We start from the raw sequence: 20,071 nt of genomic DNA on the forward strand, positions 1-20,071 counted from the left end.
AGGCCAGCATCTTAATCAAAGTCCACGCATTGCGTCACAACGTAGCAAAAAAAAAAGAAGTGGATCATTGTTTGTCCTTAATTACTACCATTCTGCAGAGTTTCCACTGACTACAGTTTCCTTTGTTACCACCAATGCAGCAGAAAAAAATAGGTCTGGGAGTCCTGATGCACAACTCACACAGACACACGTTAACCTGTTCTGCACTCCTGTATGTGCACATTATAACTGGTTGATTCCTGAGAGTACATTGTGCATTAGTGTGTGTGTGTGTGTGTGTGCCCTGACATGTGCGCTTAGAAGCATAGAGCTGTCTTCAGCCAGGATCAGGAGCCATGGAATCCAATGGCAGCTCATCAGACCCAAAAAATTGACAGGATTGCAACCAAGTGGGATTCGGCTATTGCATGTCACCTACTCTCCTGGCTGCTAGCCTGTTTCTGGGTTAATTAAGAGCTTTCGTGATACTCAACGGTGTCCAGAACTCCAGCCGAACTTGATAACAAAGAGGGAGTTGGACTGGGTTCCAAACAAATCAGGCTGTCAAACTGAGATCAGGCTGACTCCTGTTCCATGTGGGTGTGTGTGTGTGTGTGTGTGTTATAGAGAGAACTGTGTAATTGTGAATATGTAAATGCATGTTTCTGTATATTTATATTTGTGGATATGTTGTACATATTTTCTATCTGTACATGTACCTATATGTCTCTGTGCATATGAATGTGTATGCATAAATATTTGTATATATTTTAACATGAGTATATGAATACTCATGCTCATGCACATCTTTGTATGCAAGTATTTTAAGTACATACATATATCTTGTGTACACACTTGTGTATATATTTGGTCATGCATATATGCCTGTATTAATGTCTATGCATCACAGTGAGAGGGTATGCATTAGTTGTGTGTGTGTGAGAGTGTGTGTAAGTGAATGTATAAATATTTGTCTCTCTATGTGTTGTTATACCCAGCACCTGGTAACAGTTAGTGTGATTTTAATGAATCTTCAGAACACCGAGTTGGAACATGCATTCTCTTAGTATATTGGGTCCTTTGTATTCTCTAAAGTGAGAGGCAGCCTAATGATTTCTTGAGTAAAATCCAAACATATGTCTGCAATCATATATAAGACTGTTTTTATCTATTCATGTAAAAAAAAAGGCTACACAGCAACAGAATGATAGCTGGTTATTGTATGAAAAACAATGGAATTAGTGCCTGATGGAAACCATGATAGATAGTTTAGCTGGTAAATAAATGTGTCAGGAACTGAAGTTTATATTGCTGAAAAAAACCAGCATTAGCCAACAGAAGAGGAAAAAAAATATCAAGTAACAGAAACACATGGAAAATGGTTCCTAATGTGTCTATTGTATTACAATTATACCGATAGCCAGACTAACTGGCACAGGTACTGCAATTTCAAGCTCAGTTCACCTGCAGGACAAACACACGTATGTGAGAGAATTAATATATATATATATATATATATACACACACATATAATATATAGTCACAGCTGGGCAGGTGCATTTATTTATCTTTCAATTTTTATGTTTAGTCAACATAATTTCTGTAGTAAATTATATTTTAAAAATGTAAGTAAAGTAAATAAGTAGTAAATTTGTATGTGTTCATATATCCAAACCATCCCTCAGCCAAAGCAGCATTTGCATTTCTCCTTGCAACTTATACTGTAAAATAACACAGCGAGATGATAACCACGCTACTTACTCAAAGGTCATTAAGCTTATTACTTGCTTTAAGTCGTATGAAGGTTGACATTGCTAAAATCATTCCAGTGGGTTGGTGGGCTATTAGAAACAACAGAAATGTTGAAAATACACAGCGGGACCGTCAACATCTGAAAACAGGGAAGACAGGTTTATGTTTGAGGCATAGACCCTTTATCAGAATAAAAGTGGATCTATGTGAAGATCGAATTTCTAGGTGTGAGTGTATTATTGGAATGAGTTTTGTGCAACTTTTGATTTGAGTAATGCTGTTTGATGTTTTGAGCTGAAATATTTCCAAGGATGTTTTTCTTTTGATTGTTTTTTTAACCACTGACTCAGACACCTGCTGGAAGTTGCCACCCAGTGGTGGTTGTTAGTATGGCAAGTGACATTTAAATAGTTGACCTTTATCCATTAGAATCATCCAATAGTATGGATAAAAATGTTTTCAATTTTTACAATTAAATTATTATTTTATTCTAGTTCCCCTTTAACCCAGTTGATCCCACTTTCCAGCAAGAGTGACCAATACAAAGAATGAGTCTCATAGCAGCTGGTGCAGGCCCTGAATGAGGCAGAAATGTGAAGCTGCAATCTGCTCACCCGTTCACCTCCAACACAACAGAAGGGATACTTGAATTCCTAACTAGAGAGATCAGGGAGGGGAGTAATGGACCCTAAGTTGCACTCTACAACAAAAAACATCATGGAGTCATGGGGTAGATATTCAACTCACGGCCTGGGTGTAAAACTGGCATTGTTGATTGGCTACCATTGTAGAAACTTTAACGGAAATGAAAATCAAGTGGTTTCTATAACATCCAGCTGGTCCACAACGCCAGTTGTACACCCAGGCAGCAAGTTGAAAACCAACCTGATAGAATCTACAAATTGCGCTGGTGATATCTCCATATCAAAGCTATCTACTCAAGTCCCATTTCCTTCTTTTAATACTTTTACTCTCCAAGCTCCCTCTTAAATGCCATGATTGACAGCTTCAACAGTTACTTGAGGCGATGCCTTCCATGGTCTAATAACTTTTTGCATGAAAAAAGGTCCTACAATCTCCCCCTTTATGCTTTTTGTACTAATCCAAAATTCATACATCTTTTTTACTGATTCTTTGACCAGTGGAAATAATCTTTCTCTGTTTACTGTCTCAAACCCTTTCAAGATTTTACAAAACTTCTATTACATTCCACCTTAACCATTTATGCACTAGTAATACAGTTTTATTTTTCACAAGTCCCTCATCATCACTATATCCTGCCCTTGATATCATCCCAGTAAATTTATGTTGTGCCTTTTCCATGGCTCCTATATCTTTCTATAATGGGAGCTCCAAAACTGCACACGGTACTCCAAATGTGACTCACCCAATGTCTTGAACAGATTCATCATCACTTCATTGATTTTATATTCATACATTGTCATATAAAACCCAGTATCCCACTTGCCTCACTTTTGTCTTGTTTTCACCCACAATCTTGGTTTAAAGATTTCTGTATCTGTCCCCGTACATTTCTCTGTTCCTTCATTTCAGTGAGAATGTTACCATTAAGTTTATATTTCCATTCTCTGTCCTTTTTCCCCCAAAGGTACCCCCATCACTTTGAATTGCATTTGCCACATATCTTCCCGCTATCACAGATTATGTCTTAGTACAGTCTCCTGCATTCTTTCTCAATTCACCAAGCTCTTTAATTTGGTGTCATCAGCAAATTTTAGTCCTTCTGTACCTATGCTCAAATCATTTATGGAAGTGGACAAGCCCAGTGGTCAAATCATTTATGTATGTGGACAAGAGAGTTCTCAACACACCACTAACTATGCTTTATCAAAGTGATAAATGTCCATTTGCTCCTACTCTCAGCTTTCTATCCATTAGCCAGTCCTCTATCCATGCTGCCACTTTTTCTTAATGCAACGAGTCTTAATCTTTGCAAAAATTCTCTCACATGGCACCTTCTCAAATGCTTTTTAAATTTCCAAATATGGTATACAACATCCACTGCTTTCCCTTTTGTGTACACTCAGTAATCTCCTCAGTGAGATGTCTGAGTGATAGAAGTAGGATTAAGCGCCAAACACTTTTTTTAAAAGGAAGTCATTCACCTCACAAAAATTCCCATCATCAACAGTCTTTTTGATAATAATTTGATTGGGTACAATCATTTACATTCATACTTGTGCCAGTAACACGGAGACTCATAACATGAAGTCCTGGAGTGAGAGACCACTCATGCCTTGTTTTTCTCATCCTTTAGAATCAATGGGAGCCACTGTGAGGAGGAGGAGAAAACCCTCGTGACCAGTGAGAAAACTCATGAGCTGAATGATGAAGATGTAGAGGAAGACGTGGAACTGGAAGAAGAGGACGGAGGATGTAACATGATGGGAAAACCAGTCAATGATCCGATTGCTTGTAAACTGGATGGAGGAAACCCAGATGGAATTGAATACGATGAGCCGAGGGAGCCAGAGCAGAACAACAAGGAATCTGCCAGCAGGTTGGTGTGTACTGTGAGTGGCACCAGGAACACAATCTGATGGGATTCTGACTAATCCTTGAACATTCCCTACTTAAGACAGGATTTATAGATAGTTCCCGGGTTGCTAACTGGATACCTTTTTTTTGGCGGGGGGGATGGTGTAAAGAAAAACAGACCCCTACTTAACTTACATACAGCAGAAACATAAACCATACTCACAGTTAAGAAATATTTTACAAGCCTTTTCATTATTAGCTCACCGTCTTCCTGCTGCCTGGGAAGAGCACTGGCTTTTGTTCACTGACTCCTTAGATGGCAGAAATAAAGAAGCCATTGCATGAGGAAATGGCTACTGCAGAAACCATATCAGCTCATTTTTAAGATTTCAAATTGCATAAACCAAGTTATCCTGAGATATTAGGGGATAATTTTAAACTATCCCGCCCGGCGGGAAGCTGACTTGATCGGGTCGGCCGACAGTTTTACACCCGGACCGATTTTACTCCCCAGTGACTGTTACAGAAAGTAAAATTGGGTGGGAAGTAAAGCAGGCAGCTGGTTCAAATCCACCCCTTACCCACACAATGGGTTAGGTTAAAATTAGCCCCACTGTTTCAGCTACAGACCTGCAATTGGGCAAGTTTTGTAGCTCATCTATCTTACAGCACTAAAGGAGCCTCCATTTTCCACATTTAATCAAGTAAACAAAAGCTTTTAATTTTTAGACACAGCTTGCATAGTTCTGATTCCAGACTGATTCCTGGGATGGCAGGACTGACGTATGAGGAGAGATTGGGTCGACTAAGCCTATATTCATTAGAGTTTAGAAGAATGAGAGGTGATCTCATTGAAACACATAAAATTCTAACATGACTAGACAGACCAGATGCAGGGAGATTGTTCCCGAGGGCTAGGGAGTCCAGAACCAGGGGTCACAGTCTCAGGATACGGGGTATGCCATTTAGAACCGAGATGAGGAGAAATTTCTTCACTCAAAGGGTGGTAAACCTGTGGAATTCTCTACCACAGAAGGCAGTGGAGGCCAAGTCATTAGATGTATTCATGAAGGAGATAGATTTATTTCTTAATGCTAAAGAGATCAAGGGATATGAGGAAAAAGCGAGAACAGGGTACTGAGTTAGACGATCAGCCATGATCATTTTGAATGGCGGAGCAGGCCCGAAGGGCCAAATGGCCTACTCTTGCTCCTATTTTCTATGTTTCTATGTTGTAGGACAAACTGTGAAATGCTATGATTGAGGTAATATTATTTATCGTTTACATATTGTAAAACTAATTTATTATTTTTTAAAGTTATAAAGAAGATGATATGAGACTTGAAACCAAGAGTAGCCTTTCTGCCCTGGAACACATCAGGCACTTCACAGACAGCCTCAACACAAGGAAAGCTGAGGGGAATCAGTTCAATGAGGCCGATCTAACCACATACAGCACTACCCATCTGTCTGAAGACCTGAAGCAGCCTTTATACAGGAAATCCAAGTCACAGGTGAGACTCAGAGAGAGGTAGGGAGTGAGTTCACCTTCAGTGGCAAAAGTGGGTGGATAATATCATGGCATGCGTCTTATGCATTGAAGTGAATCAGGTGCCCAATCCCCATATGACCTAGCACAGGGGCCTGAGATTGATAAAGCACCTGAAGTTCTCAGCATGCCCCAATGCAGGCTTATTAGGCCCCTGATTTTAATGCAAATTAGGTGGCTGTCCAGCTGCGTAGCACTCATTTGGAATGGGTGAGCACTGATTGGCCTAATGGCCTTTTCTCGCCTTTCTTGTTGTATGTATGTTCATTTATTAGAAGAGAATCTACAAGTTGTTCAAAATAAAATAGTGAATTTGTCCTCGTCTCCTGTCTTGAAGGTGCTGCACAAGAATCAGGAAACCTCAGGTACGTCCCCCAAGTGGGAGAGTCTTGGCCAAGTATTCAACCACAATAGATATCCCAGCTAAATCTGATGCTGCCTTCACCAGATGCCCACACACTGCATTTCTAGCAGGAATTGCTGGATAGCAATTAGCAGCAGGAACTTGAGCTGATTTTTCCCCACTCACTAACCAAGGTAGTGTCCCCACCCAGGCCGAGATCAGTTCAGACATTGGGATTTTCCCAGTATGTATGATTCAGTTTCTCACTGGATAAACTCAGCAAGCCATTGGAGATGTTGACAGGTCCAACTTTTCAACTGAGTTTTCATTTCCCATTTTGTGACCCAACAAGTACTTAAGGAACCCATAGCTGCCACTCAAAACTATAGAAACAGATGATGTTAATTGGATTTGACTGCAGTATCTCCAGAATTATTTTCTGAAACCTAATCCTGACGCCACACCACTGCTATTCTTCCCACACATACAATCAACAGAAAAATGCAGTAACTCATGGATCTGTGCTATGTTCCTAACATCACCAATCCTGAAGAAGCTTTACCCCTTGAATGAGGAGAGACCTAAAAAGCAGGGAAGAAAATTAAAATGAGCAGAAAAATAACAAGTGAATAAAGTTTACTTGAATTGCATATTCTAACCGTTGAAATAAGTGCTATCTTCCCGACTCACACCACTTTTCTTTCCTCCTTTTGGTAGGCATATGCCATGATGCTATCTCTGTCCGACAAGGAGCCTATCCATTCCGCATCCCACAATGCCCCCAACATGTGGCACAGCATGCCGAGAGCAGCAACGGAGCCCAGCACCCTCCAATCCATGAGCCATGTATGACGCTTTGCAATAACCGGATGGGACCAAGTCCAGCGTCGTACATAGCATGACATTTTATTTTTCTTTAATTTTTACCCTTTCCTTTGTTATCTATTTATAGAGAGAGACTCCTGAGCAGAACGCCTTAGAAATCTGCTGGGTCACCCCAATCGGAATTTTGTGACCTTAAACTGACAGTTTTAAAAATGAATTGTATTTATTCTCCTAGTATTTTGTTTTGCACAGCGAAGGCAGCTGCGTTGTTGTGAGGATCAATGCGACACAAAAAGTAGTTCGACTAGGAACTGGGAGCTCACGCCTCAGCGGCACAAGAGAGCGTCTTCCATTGTACTCACTGGGAGAGGGTTTGACCATTTTCAATGTATCCTAGCACTCGATTTATGGAAAACTAAATCATTTGTATAAAATTCATTTGATGGGGGGGGGGGGGGGGAAGGAGGGGAGATTGGGTGACATTGGCTCTTCCTGTACAAATTGCTATTTGCATTATTCTTGTGTTCTTTTAAGTACAAATCAAGCCTCTTTTTTTTTGTGTTTTTTTTTGTCGTGTAATTAAAAGAGTTCACTTCATAAAACAAAAATAACAGGTTCCTCACTGAAGCCCATCAATCTGCTTTCACAAATAAATGTTTTTTTCCTAAAATTTTTCAAATTAACTTTAATTTTAGACAATCATTTTTTTTTAAACTTTTTTTTTAAAGTGTGTGCAGCACTGTGCTATTTATTTGTTTAGCAATCACGCACTGTTCAGTCCACACACGAGCATACACACATACTCACAGGTGCTTTATATCACAGGTTGAGATCTTTGATTCCGAGTTTGGGTAAGGGAGGGGTGGGGTGGGATGGGCAGGGAAGGGGAAGGCAATGAATATACACGAGTGCCAAATAGTGTTGAAAAAAAAACAAAAAAAAAACATTCATTCAATCTTATGCGTTTTAATGAATCTGCCTAATGAATAGACTTTACTTAGTTTGTTTTGTTTAATACAATGAGCTGATTCAATTGTATAAGCAGTTATGATTCCTTCATTACAGCATGATTCTTCTAATTAGACCTGTACCTGATATTTTAAGCTGTTTGTCTGCTTGTGTGGTGTTTTGTTCCAGTAATCCTATTCAGTGGCAGCAGTTAAGGTATAAATGTGCCAAACTTATGTTTTAAAAAAACGAAAAAAAAATAACAGATTGTATTTCTTTTATTGCGCCTCTCGTGGCGAAACAGATTCGTCTTTTTTTTTGTTTATATCTGATTTTGAATAGCCAGCAAGTTGAGGTACTTTCTCTAAATGCTTTGTACAATGTATCTGTTATGCATTTAAATAAAAATATAATGAGAGGAACAGCTAATAAAAATAAAAGCAAAGCTGAGGTCTGCTGGTGCATGTGTGTTCATCACTCTGAGCTTTTCATGTTAATGCGGAATCTAGGCACTTTGACTGTGGTAATGCTGGAACATGAATGAGAGTTTAACATCACCTGGAATGCGGGCAATAGCACCTAATGTCCTCAGTTTTCAGGGGACTGTATACGTTGTGGTAGCCATTTCCTGGGAGAAGGGGAGGTTACTAGTACCAGCATCTAATGGGCAGATTGGAACCTAAGAAGGACAGTGGGCCATTTTAAGAGTACATGAATTTAAAAAATGATGCTACTTGAATTGTACCCCACTAAGAAATTCAAAAGGTAGCTGAAGAGAATAAGAACAACATTTAATAATTTCCCCAATTAGTGGACTGAATTACCCTCCTCCTGCCAGGAGAGGGTTGGGGTGAAACTTCTGGCTGCCACCCTGACCCCACACTGACCTCTGACCTGGGTCACTGTTCATTACTTATGCAGAGCTCCCAGCGGAATCTCTGCCGCTGCCAACAAGGAAATTTCAGGCACCACTGCAGCGGGACACACACACTGCAGCACCAGATGAGAGGAACCCACTTGAAGGGGGCAGAACAGGCCCGAAGGTCTGCAGATGGAATTTATTTTATGCATCAGCATGAGCTAAAGCCTAAAAGTAGGTAAGTTTTGGGGCCTGAGGGGAGAGAGAGGTGCCAACTATTGGCTCCTCTTACTCCGAGATGGGCATTGGCATGCCTTCCGCTGCTGCCCCAGAACTACTGCCACCCATTTTCTGGCAGTCGATGGGGTCAGCAGTGCCAGCAGCAAAAGACAGGGAACTCAGGGTGTTGCCAGGCCACGCCTCCTCCAACATTATTTACACATGGTGGGGTGGTGAATGGGTGGCCGGCAGCCTTACCTGCTGGGGCAGGAGAAGAATCCAGGTTAGAAGTGGGGTGCCTCCCCCACTGCCTCATTTTCCTCTACAGCACCACTCAATTTCCAGCAGCATGCTGGAAGATAATCCAGTCTAATAATTTTCATCCACCTGCATCAATATGCTTACATTACAATAGATATGCTTTACTTCAAAAGTTGTTTAATCATTCAATATCACTATCAGTTCCCTGGAGTCACATTTGCACTGAGTATTTCCTGATCATGATCTAGAGCAGATATATCTAAACTGTGGCTAAACACAGCCTACAATCTCTAGCAATCAGGCCTATGAAACAGTCAACTCAATTCTATTTCCACTTTTATTTCTTACTAGTTTGTTCTGTTGGAATTTTGTGGGCCCGAATATTTGGAAAGGTCCGTTCTGTTACCTCACTGATGGATAAGTTCTAAATTAGATCACCAAGAATAATTAAAGCATTGATTTAAATTACATATAGAGTGCAAAGCTCCATGGGAAACATTAAACAACCCATGGACTCCATGGTACGTACCCAAATGATCCACAAAGACAAAAAGCTTATACTTTCTTGGTCTAGAGAGAGAGGATAACACCACAAGCTGCTGGTCACTATTGGTTATGGCCTTCCATCCACCTCAGAGTGAACCAATGTAATGGGTAGAAAGCTCAGGTAGTGGGTCATGTTATCATCCAGAACAGTAGCAACTGCAACCTCCCACCAATAATCTTGGGAAGAGAAAAGAATGGAAAGCTTGACAGTTGCGTACTCTCACGTCTGAGTCAGAAGGCCATGGGTTCAAGCCTCACACCAGGGATTTGAGCACAAAATCTAGGCTGACACTTCAGTGCAGTACTGAGGGAGCGCTGCACTGTTGGTTGTACCGTCTTTTGGATGAAATGTTAAACCGCTGTCCCGTCTGCCTTCTTGGCTGGATGTAAAAGATCCCATGGCACTATTCAAAGAAGAACAGGAGAGTTCTCGTGGCCAATATTTATCCCTTAACCAACATTAAAAAAAGATTATCTGGTCATTATCACATTACTGTTTGTGGGACCTTGCTGTGTGGAAATTGGCTACAGTGTTTCCCTACATTTCAACAGTAACTATACTTCAAAAGTACTTGATTGGCTGTGAAGTGCTTTGGGATGTCCTGAGGTCATGAAAGGTGCGATAGAAAAATACTAGTTCTTTCTTTAGTGATGGCTTCCTCCAGCTACCAGCAGGCAGGGCATCAGGTCATTGTTGGCAGGAACATTGTACATGTAATGATTTCCAGGTTGTAATCATTTGGGCTCAATAATTCAATACGAACAATCAATCTTTGCTCCTAACATTATCCGTTTCCTTGCTAATAAAGAAAGCATGCACCTCACCCACCAAGCTGGATCGTATAACAATTTTGTCTTTCAGAACAATATCAAAAACTGCTTCATTATGCAATCAGGGATTCTGTTTACACAACAGTCATGTCGCTTCACACCTCTGGAGATATTGTGTTCACATCACAAATATGCCATCACTACGCTACCCTGTCACATCCACATCATCACAATGGTGCCTGGGCTCGATGGATGTGTATCACTATTGTACTCCACGCACCATTGCACAAAAATAATCCAAAAACAAAGTTGCTGTTTAAGATGAATCCTTATTTCCCACAGTGTCATACAATAAACCTGACATCTCTGCGATGTGATACACTGAACCCACACCTTCCCAATGGGAAACGTTGAACTCCATGCCTCCTGTAACGAAAGATGCTGACCCCCCTCCCCATCCAGTGAGAAACAGGAAAACCCACACGTCCCGGACTGAGAGACGCTAAACTTCACAACTCCCCACAGTTAGCGACACTGAAACCCATGCCTGCTGCGGAGAAATGTAAACAATTTTACAACACCAAGTTATAGTCCAGCAATTTTATTTTAAATTCACAAGCTTTCGGAGACTTCCTCCTTCCTCAGGTAAATGTGGAACAGCCCCCCGCCCCACCCCAGTGCAGTGAGTGGCATTGAATCAGATGCCTCCTGCACGGAGAGATACCGAATTCCATGCTTTATGCAGCAAGAGACACTAAACCTCGTTTTTCCCACCTTGAGAGACACGGATCCGCACTCCTCCCACAGTAAGTGGTGCTGAACCCCACATCTCCAGCAGTGAGACATACGGAACCCCACACCACCCACAGTCATGTTGAACCCCATGGCTTCTGTAGTGTGATCAACTGAATGTTCATATGAAGACGCATTTAAGATTGACTCTTCACTTGAAAATAGTGCCCTTTAAAATATAACTTTTTTGCAGTAAAATTTTGTTCTCTGCAATCCAGACAGTAGTAAATCTTACTGTAAACTATTAAAATCTATAAACATCAGAAGGTATTTGTTTAAGCTGTTCATTATACAGAAAATAGTTATCTGGCTAAAGAGTGTAACACTGGTAATTAAATGAAGGGCCTTCTGATAAAATCATAAGCCACAATGCCAAAACATGAGTGATTTACACACCTAAGATTGGATTATAGCTTGTAACCTCTCAGGTATTTATTATTTCATGTGATATATACTGTGGGGGATATCAACGAGAATTAACTGGACAAATTCAGCCAGTAAGAGGGATACAGAGCCAGGAAAATCGTACAAGCACAGCCAAGAAAAACTTGAAGAAGGCTGTAAAAGTTCAAAACCTGTCTAGATTAGTAGGAAGCAGCCCTAAAACTCAATAAAACCATCAGAGAGGAGTCGTATGGAAAGGCTGAACTGGAATTTTTAAAAAAACTGCATGTTTTACTCATAGTGGGGCTTTTGTGTTTAGCGACGCTGTAAACATGTTTTCGAAGATTCCCCCTGGTCAGTACGTCTAGCGAAATCTTAAATAATACAAATCGTTTTAATCGCATAAAGGTATACTTTCCAATTGTTACGGTCGGCAGCACAGAGGTAGAACATATGTTGGGGGACTGGAAAATCTGGTTCTGGTCTGGAAAGGCAGATCTGCACTTTAGTGCCGAGCACAATTTTCCAGGAGGCCTTTTACATCTGCCTACAGTGATTTCACTAAAAAAGACCCAAAGCTTCAGTTAAATATTACGATGCACTTAAATGAGACTCGGCACAATTTTCTCTTTGTTTAGGATGGGATTATACTGATAGGTCTACTCTGGACGGTCGAAGGGGGCTATGAGAAGTTCCATGATCAGTGGAGCTCTTAAATGTATGAGACGTTTATAGCCCTTCTTCCCTGGTTTTACAGTATGTTTTTAATACTGATTTTTGCTAGTAACTTTTATTGGTATTTCCATAAGAAAAATTTCATCTTTTTAAAAAACAAATTGAGAATTTATTTCTTTCCCCTAATAGTACGTGAATGTTTACATGAAACTTAAAGTAACCTAATATTGTCTCCTAATTCACCGGAAAATTGATTGTGATTGAAGTGTTTCCAAGACTTCAGCAAGTCAGGAAGAGCTGTAAAAGAGAGGGAATAGGAAAAAGGAGTTTTTACAACACAATCTTTCACAGTAGCTCAGTGAATGACAAGGCCTCTGAATAAAGAATCCTGTGGTAGTCAGCAGGTCAATTTAAAATGAATGATGGTTTAAAGGACCACTAATACAGTATTTCATGGTTGAAGCTATGCAAGGCAAAACTTGAAAGAAGACATACCAAGAAGAACATCAAAAACCAAAGCCAGACTTCCTACACCTGCCATTATGCCACCAACCATATCTGCAGGCTCTGGCCCACCTACCTGGCAATAACTGTGGGGAACTGGCTCTGCAGGCTCCAGAACAACATGCAGCCAGTTGCAGATCTGTACCATCTGCTGCAAAATAGCTGCAGCCAATCCTGCACCATAGGGGCAATGCTGTCAGTGACGATCAAGGTCACCATCTCCCTAAAGGTTTTGTACCTCCACCTCCTTCCATGCTAGCTTAGGAATCATCTGCTGTATCACCCAGTGACCTACTCACACATAAAAAAGTGACTGACGCATAAGTTGACATGGCCAGCACTTTTATTTATTTTCCCACTGAATAGAAACAACAATGTGATCTGACTTCCCAATGTCACCACACCAAAGTAAAAGGATCATTGATGGCAGCCATCCTAGGGGTCAGTAAATGACAACACATCATGCAGGTATGTAGTGCTACAATGATTTTATATGTGAAACCCTTTGAGGATGTGAGGGGTGTGCCAAGGATGCCAACTGTAGGTTGCTTGGATGTATTCTTTGCTAGAGTATGGCATGAAAGAACTAAAAGGTTGCTTGAAATGGGCCAGGAATAAATGTGCAACAGGTTAGCAGGAAATGCTTTGTGGCAGGCATACTTGGACCATGTACCTGGCAATTGGTACTGTTGGGTGATCTTACTTTGGCAACATTCTTAAACTCTTCTGCATCTGTTCCCATGTCGCTGTGGATAATGTATAAAGTGTTGAACATGCCCACCACCAGGCATGCTGCATTGCTGTCTTTTTTTTGGGGGGGGGGGTGCATGGAGTGGAAATTTAACATCATTTTTTGAAGAAGTGACTAGTTGAATAGATAAAGGGAATGCAGTAGATGTAATGCATATGGATTTTTAGAATGTGTTTTGGTAAGGTACCTCAAAAGGCTTGTTAGAAAAATTAAGGCATGTAAAAGCAAATGTAGCAGCAAGGATAGATAACTGGTTCACGGAGGGGAAACAAATACAAATGGGTGTTGCTCGCATTGGAGAAAGGTTGGGAAGTGGGCTACCGCAGGGGTCAGTGCTGGGTCCACTTTTGTCCTTGGTATAAATAAATGTTTTGGACTTGGGCATAGGGAATACAATCTCAAAATTTGCCGATGACACAAAAGTAGTGTGTTTGGGAAACATCGAGGAGGACTATAAAAACTTTAGGACAACGTAGATAGGTTAGCGGAATGGACAGACCAGTAGAACATGCAATTTAATGTGAATAAGTGTGAGGTAATAGAACTTGGGAGAAAAATAAGGAATTGGAGTATACATTCAATGGAAAGAAATTGAAGGGTGTTGATGAACAGAGAAACCTAGGGATTCAAATACATAGGAGTAAATTTTAAACTTGGAGCCGGGAAGAGGGCAGGGGAGGGGATGGAATTCCTGATGGGAAACCTGGAAGTACGGGTTTTCCAGATGTCCCTACAATTTTGGGACGTTTTTTTGATGGTTTTCCACCCGACAGACCAGCCTGATTGATTGGCTGGCCGTCAGTCAGACGGAAGAAGAGCCAATAAGCGGATGCGAACAGGTAAGTCTTAGACGGGGGTGGGGGGGGTGTCTGTCATGGGGAGGGAGGATTGGGAATCATTGGGGGTCGGGGGTTATGGGTCATCGGGGAGACGGAGATCGGGTCAGTTTGCTGCTGGTAAGTTTGTTGGGCCTATGGGAAGCACTCCTGCTCCTCCGGGCCCACAAGCAATGCAATAAAGACACCTGCCTCCTGTTTCAGGCCTTCTCGCCTCTTCTCAAGTGGCATGAAGCTGAAGGCTCGGGAATCCCAGCCCCCAGGAGTTAAACATTTTTTAAAACTGTAAAAATGGAGGCTCGCAGCTTCCTTGAAAGCTTTCACTGACCAACCCACCTCCTAAAAGCGGGTTAGTTGCCTGACCCTCATCCCACCTCCATTAAAATCGGAAGTGGGTGGGTTGGAGGCAAGTTGGGGTCGGGTTTTAGTTTTCTTTTACAATTTTTACCTTCTCACCTTCCCCCAACCCACCTGTCCATGGGGTTAAAATTTAGGCCATAATTTCCTGAAAGGATGACGCAAGGAATGGGAAACTATAGTTATGAGGAGAGACTTGCGATACTGGGATTATTTCCACTGGAGCAAATTTGATAAATACCTCAAGCAGAGGAAGATACAAGGCTACGGGGTGAAAGCATGGCAGTGGGTTTAGTTTTGGATTGCTCTAGCAAAGAGATGGTGCAGACATAATGGGTCAAATGGCCTCTTTCTGTGCCATAAATGTTTATGGTTTTAAAACAGGGCAACCTTCCTGGCATCCACCTCATGCAGCAGCACCTCCACTTTACCAGCCATCAAAGAGAGAGTTCAAGGCTTGCTTACACACTTGGTATTTACCTTGCCAACCATTGATTTGGGGCAGCTACTTTTTTGACCCATATAGCCTTTGAAAAGGCTAAAATATACTTCTGAAATATTTGCAGCCCTTGCAACAATTTTTTCCCTGTATGCCCTTAGGTGCCCACATCCCTTTAAATTTCAGCACAATTTTCCAACCACCCCATTTGGTGAATCCCAGCTCCAGACCCAATATGGAGCTCACCATGAATTAATATTTGAGGCCAGCCTCAGAAAACCCTGTGAATTTGGCCATGTGAGAAGTCAGTAAACGTTACATTCACCACTCTCTGGTCCCACCAGGACCAAAAAATATACCCTATGGTTCAATTTGCATGATTTAATCACAGGAGCCTGCAATCATCACTGTCTGCCATCCGTTAGATTATGCAGTTGTGTGCTAAAAGTGTAACAAATGCCAAAGAATTGTTTTTACGCAATGTATGTATCATGAAATACATTTAGTATGTAACCACACATCTTGCACAAATTATAAGTCTGTATCAGGGACTTTTACTGGGGACAGCCACAGACACTCAGTATATTAAGTTAATTGTACGGAGTCGTACAACACCAGGTTATAGTCCAACAGCTGTATTTGAAATCACAAGCTTTCGGAGCTTTGCTCCTTCGTCAGGTGAGTGAAGGGTTCCATAAAGGCACCGCATATATAGTCAGAGAACAATGCCTAGTGATTACAGATAATCTTTCCAACTGCCCGTTATCACACCTTGGCAGAGAGATAATCACAGCAATAAAAGGAGTGGATGGTGTTCAGACAGGTTGGTCAGGGAAACATTACATCCAAGAATACTGAATACACAAGGGGTCAGATAACAAAGACAGAGAGAGAGAGAGAGAGACGAAAGGCAGAGAGAGAGAGAGAGAGAGAGAATGACCAGTTGTATTAAAAACAGATAACTTTTTTTCGCTGGTGGGATTACATGTAGCGTGACATGAACCCAAGATCCCGGTTGAGGCCGTCCTCATGGGTGCGGAACTTGGCTATCAATTTCTGCTCGACGATTTTGCGTTGTCGTGTGTCTCGAAGGCCGCCTTGGAGAACGCTTACCTAAAGATCGGAGGCTGAATGTCCTTGACTGCTGAAGTGTTCCCTGACTGGGAGGGAACCCTCCTGTCTGGCGATTGTTGTGCTGTGTCCGTTCATCCGTTGTCGCAGTGTCTGCATGGTTTGTGTATTGTAGACCCAGAGCTCACCCTTTGTTTGAGATGACTGAGAATGGGTGGGCCTCCTCCTCCGAGAGAGATAAGAGCCAATCCATATTGATGAGATTGAGTTTCTTTCCATTGTCTCAGCTCCCAGAGAGATTAAATCCTCAGCAAGGTAGCATCACTGATCTATTCATAATGATGAGGGGAAATGTCTTCCCGTTGTCTCAGCAAGTCGATGATGTCAGGTCAGGTGCTGAACCATCGGGGTCCCTTTTGTCAAGCTGATGGATTAATTTTGGCCTCATTATCTATGCTGAGGTTGTTTAGCCAGCTCACCACAGGACTTCCTGCTAAACAGTTTATAAAGACACAGCTCAAACCAAGGTGCAGCGTAAAGGATCCCTCCAGGAACACCAGGCTAGGTTTGTTAAGGCCAACGTGCTGGCAGGAGCCCACGCCCATGTCGGAAGAAGGAAAGAAGTCTGCAGAAGGCAGAATCCATGGGATCCAAGAGGGTGGGGCCATGAGGACTGTGAGAGGTGAGAGGCCAAGGTGCGAGCTCTACCCAGAGTGGAAGGGGGTAATATATCTCCAGTTTCCATTCTGTAAACTGCTGCTTAAATACTGAGTGCATGAAACTGTTCTTCGTTATAAAGTATGTGCCACTGTAACCATTTGGGGTCGACTCAAATCTTTTGGAACCTGGAAGTGAGTAGCAGAGCAAGGGTTCCCTAAGACCGTATATATATTCCCATTACATGAACTTAGCTGCCACCAATAAAAAAGTCACCAAGAACTACATAAGAATGGGTCCCTCCCTTGGGATTTTCAGGGCTTCCCTTGAAGGGAGGTGGAGTGTCTATGCTCACAGTAGGTGCAGGATTAAGGCTGGCATGTAGCTAAGGTAGGAAAGGGCATTCTCAGTCATCCAGCCTCATTTTCTTGAGGGTTTGTCAGAAGGGTGATCAGACACAAAGGTAATACAATAAGAGTTGGATTAGAGATAGCAGAGGTATGGTAGCATAGTGGTTATGTTAGTGGACCAGTAATCCAGAGACATGAGTTCACAATCCCACCATGGCAGCTGGGGAATTTAAATTCAGTTATTTAAATAAAATCTGGAATTAAAAAGCTAGTATCAGTAATGGTGACCATGAAACTATTCAATTTTTTGTAAAAACCCATCTAGTTCACTAATGTCCTGTAGGGAAGGAAACCTGCTGTCCTTACCCGGTCTGGCCTATACGTGACTCTAGACCCACAGCAATGTGATTGATTCTTAACTGCCCTCTGAAATCACCTAGCAAGCCACTCAGTTGTTCAAGAAGGTGTCACCACCATGCAGTTAAGGATGGGTAATGAATGCTGGCCTTTCCAGCGACGCCCACATCCCATGAGTGAATAAAAAAAATTACAGTACAGCCTCAATTATCTGCAATCCCATTAAACACATTCTTGATTATCCCTCAGTTGTTTCAGATCTTAATACAGATTCTCCTCAATGTTCTTCACTGAACCCTATCTAATGTATCAACGTCCCTTTGAAATGAAAGTGGTTTAAATGCACGCAGTATTCCAAATACAGCCTCACCACTATAAAGGGTTAAAATAATTTGTTTTGATCTGAAATGAAAAGCCCTTGAGATCCATCCCAAGACTTAATTAATCCTATTAACAACAGCCTCAAAATGATTGGATAATTTCAGTAAATGGTCAATAATCACTCCAAAGTCTTTTTCTTATTTCACCTTTGTAAATGATCACCCATCAATTGTGAACACATGTTTCATGTTTGCAACACCAACGTGCATTACAGAAATGTTTCCATATTAAATCCCATCTGCCATTACTTAATCCAGTTTCATAATTTATCTCGATGCTTTAAATATTATCAATCTTCCCTGCACATTACCTGGTCACACAGATTAGTGTTATCACCACATTTGATATTATGTTCAATACCCTTCCAACATCATTTATGAATAGTGTAAACAGTAGAGGGCCCAGAACACACTCCTGGGAAACTCCACTAATCACTGCCCTCCAGATAGAGCCATATCTATTTATCATCACTTTCTGCTTTCTATTACCAAACCAAGTTTCAATCCAGCTAGCTAATTTTTCATTAATTCCATACACATATATTTTTTCCAAAAGCTTCAGATGTGGAACCTTTATCTGATATCTATCATATCTGCTAAATACTCCTTGCTTACTAATTTAGTTGCCCCTTTAAAATAATTCCATTGGGCGTTGCCTATACATCTAACTGCCCTTTCTGCCTCTATGTTCTTTAGATGAACATCAATAATATCCCATAAGTTACTCTTGAGAAGTTTTCCCACTGCAATCTTGGACTAATTGATCTATAATTCCTGATCCTTTTTAGGATATTGAGATTACATAACCCATTCTCCAGTTACCCATTTTCTTATTCATTTTAATTGTCTGCAACTGATGTTTGAAAGACTTCAAGTCTATATTTCCTTTGAATCCTTGTGTATATTGTTTAAAATTTGTATTATTGTTCACCTTTTTAATCATTGGGTCTTGCTCCCCTCCTTTTTAGCATTTTATATGCTTTAAAATATAATTAGAAGTGGGAACTGAGGGTGTTGGAAATCAATGGGTCTATTTTCAAAGTCCTAACTTTTATGCCAGTTTACTAGTTGATGAAAAATAGAAAACTTGGTTTTAGAATTGCTCCATATGTTATATGCCAGGTTATGTTTTCCAACAGGGGATTAACCTGGTACTGGCTCATTTCTGATTTTCATCAGTGGATTAAAAACACAAATCAAGCCAATTATAAGGAGGAGATCCTTATTTATACATTATACAATTTATACACTGACCTGCTTTCAATTACTGAAAATAAAACTAGCAGCTGTCCTGTTCACATCAGGGTTTATTAACAATATTAGTAAACTATAGCTTGGTATATTGAATAAAATGGCTGATAAGGCACTGGTTGTGGTGGAAATGGGCATATCAGAGGAGAAGGAAATGGTGGTGTGCTAACAGAGGAGGAAATCGTGGACCCAGACCTTACCTTGGGAAAGGGTTCACAGTCCAGAATAAATGATCCTAAATCTGTTGGAAGAGCAGGATCTAAAGAGATCAAGGTTCAACAAGGAGATTATAACTGAGTTGTGCTGAATGAAGTGTCCTCAGTGACTCCATCTGCTCTGCCAATGGCTATTAAATTGATAACAGCTGTAAATTTATTTGCTATGGTACCAGGGGTGATTCAATTGGCATTCGTCAGAATGCAATGTCCACCTGCAGTCAAAGTATGACTGATGCACTGCTCTGGAAGACGAGCAAGTTCATTCATTTTTCCAGAAATCCTAAGAGAGAACTAGCTAGATAGCAAAACCTTATGCTATTGCTTGATTTATCAGAGTGCTGGATATGGTAAGCTTGTACCCATATGGGGATATGGCCATTATCAATCAGTCCAATAGCATACATCAACTGTATTGGCTTCTAATCTCTCAATGTGCTGGCAGTCTAGAATCATAGAATGGTATAGAACAGAAACAGGCCATTTGGCCCATGAAGTCTC

At 41.2% G+C, this 20,071-nt stretch overlaps 1 protein-coding gene across 8 annotated transcripts in view; it reads left to right on the forward strand.

Annotated features, from left to right (window-relative positions):
• The window catches only part of mecom (MDS1 and EVI1 complex locus), a 649,231-nt gene extending 640,890 nt beyond the window's left edge, over positions 1-8,341 (forward strand). For all 8 annotated transcript variants that reach the window (XM_067995110.1, XM_067995114.1, XM_067995111.1 and 5 more), the window contains 3 exons: positions 4,010-4,252; positions 5,549-5,744; positions 6,840-8,341. In XM_067995110.1, coding sequence (XP_067851211.1) covers positions 4,010-4,252; positions 5,549-5,744; positions 6,840-6,974 — 574 coding nt within the window. In that variant the 3' untranslated portion in view covers positions 6,975-8,341. The remainder of the gene's footprint in view (positions 1-4,009; positions 4,253-5,548; positions 5,745-6,839) is intronic.
• Positions 8,342-20,071: the final 11,730 nt, after the last annotated feature.

Source organism: Heptranchias perlo, chromosome 13 (genome assembly GCF_035084215.1).
Source record: "Heptranchias perlo isolate sHepPer1 chromosome 13, sHepPer1.hap1, whole genome shotgun sequence".
Lineage (NCBI taxonomy): Eukaryota > Metazoa > Chordata > Chondrichthyes > Hexanchiformes > Hexanchidae > Heptranchias > Heptranchias perlo.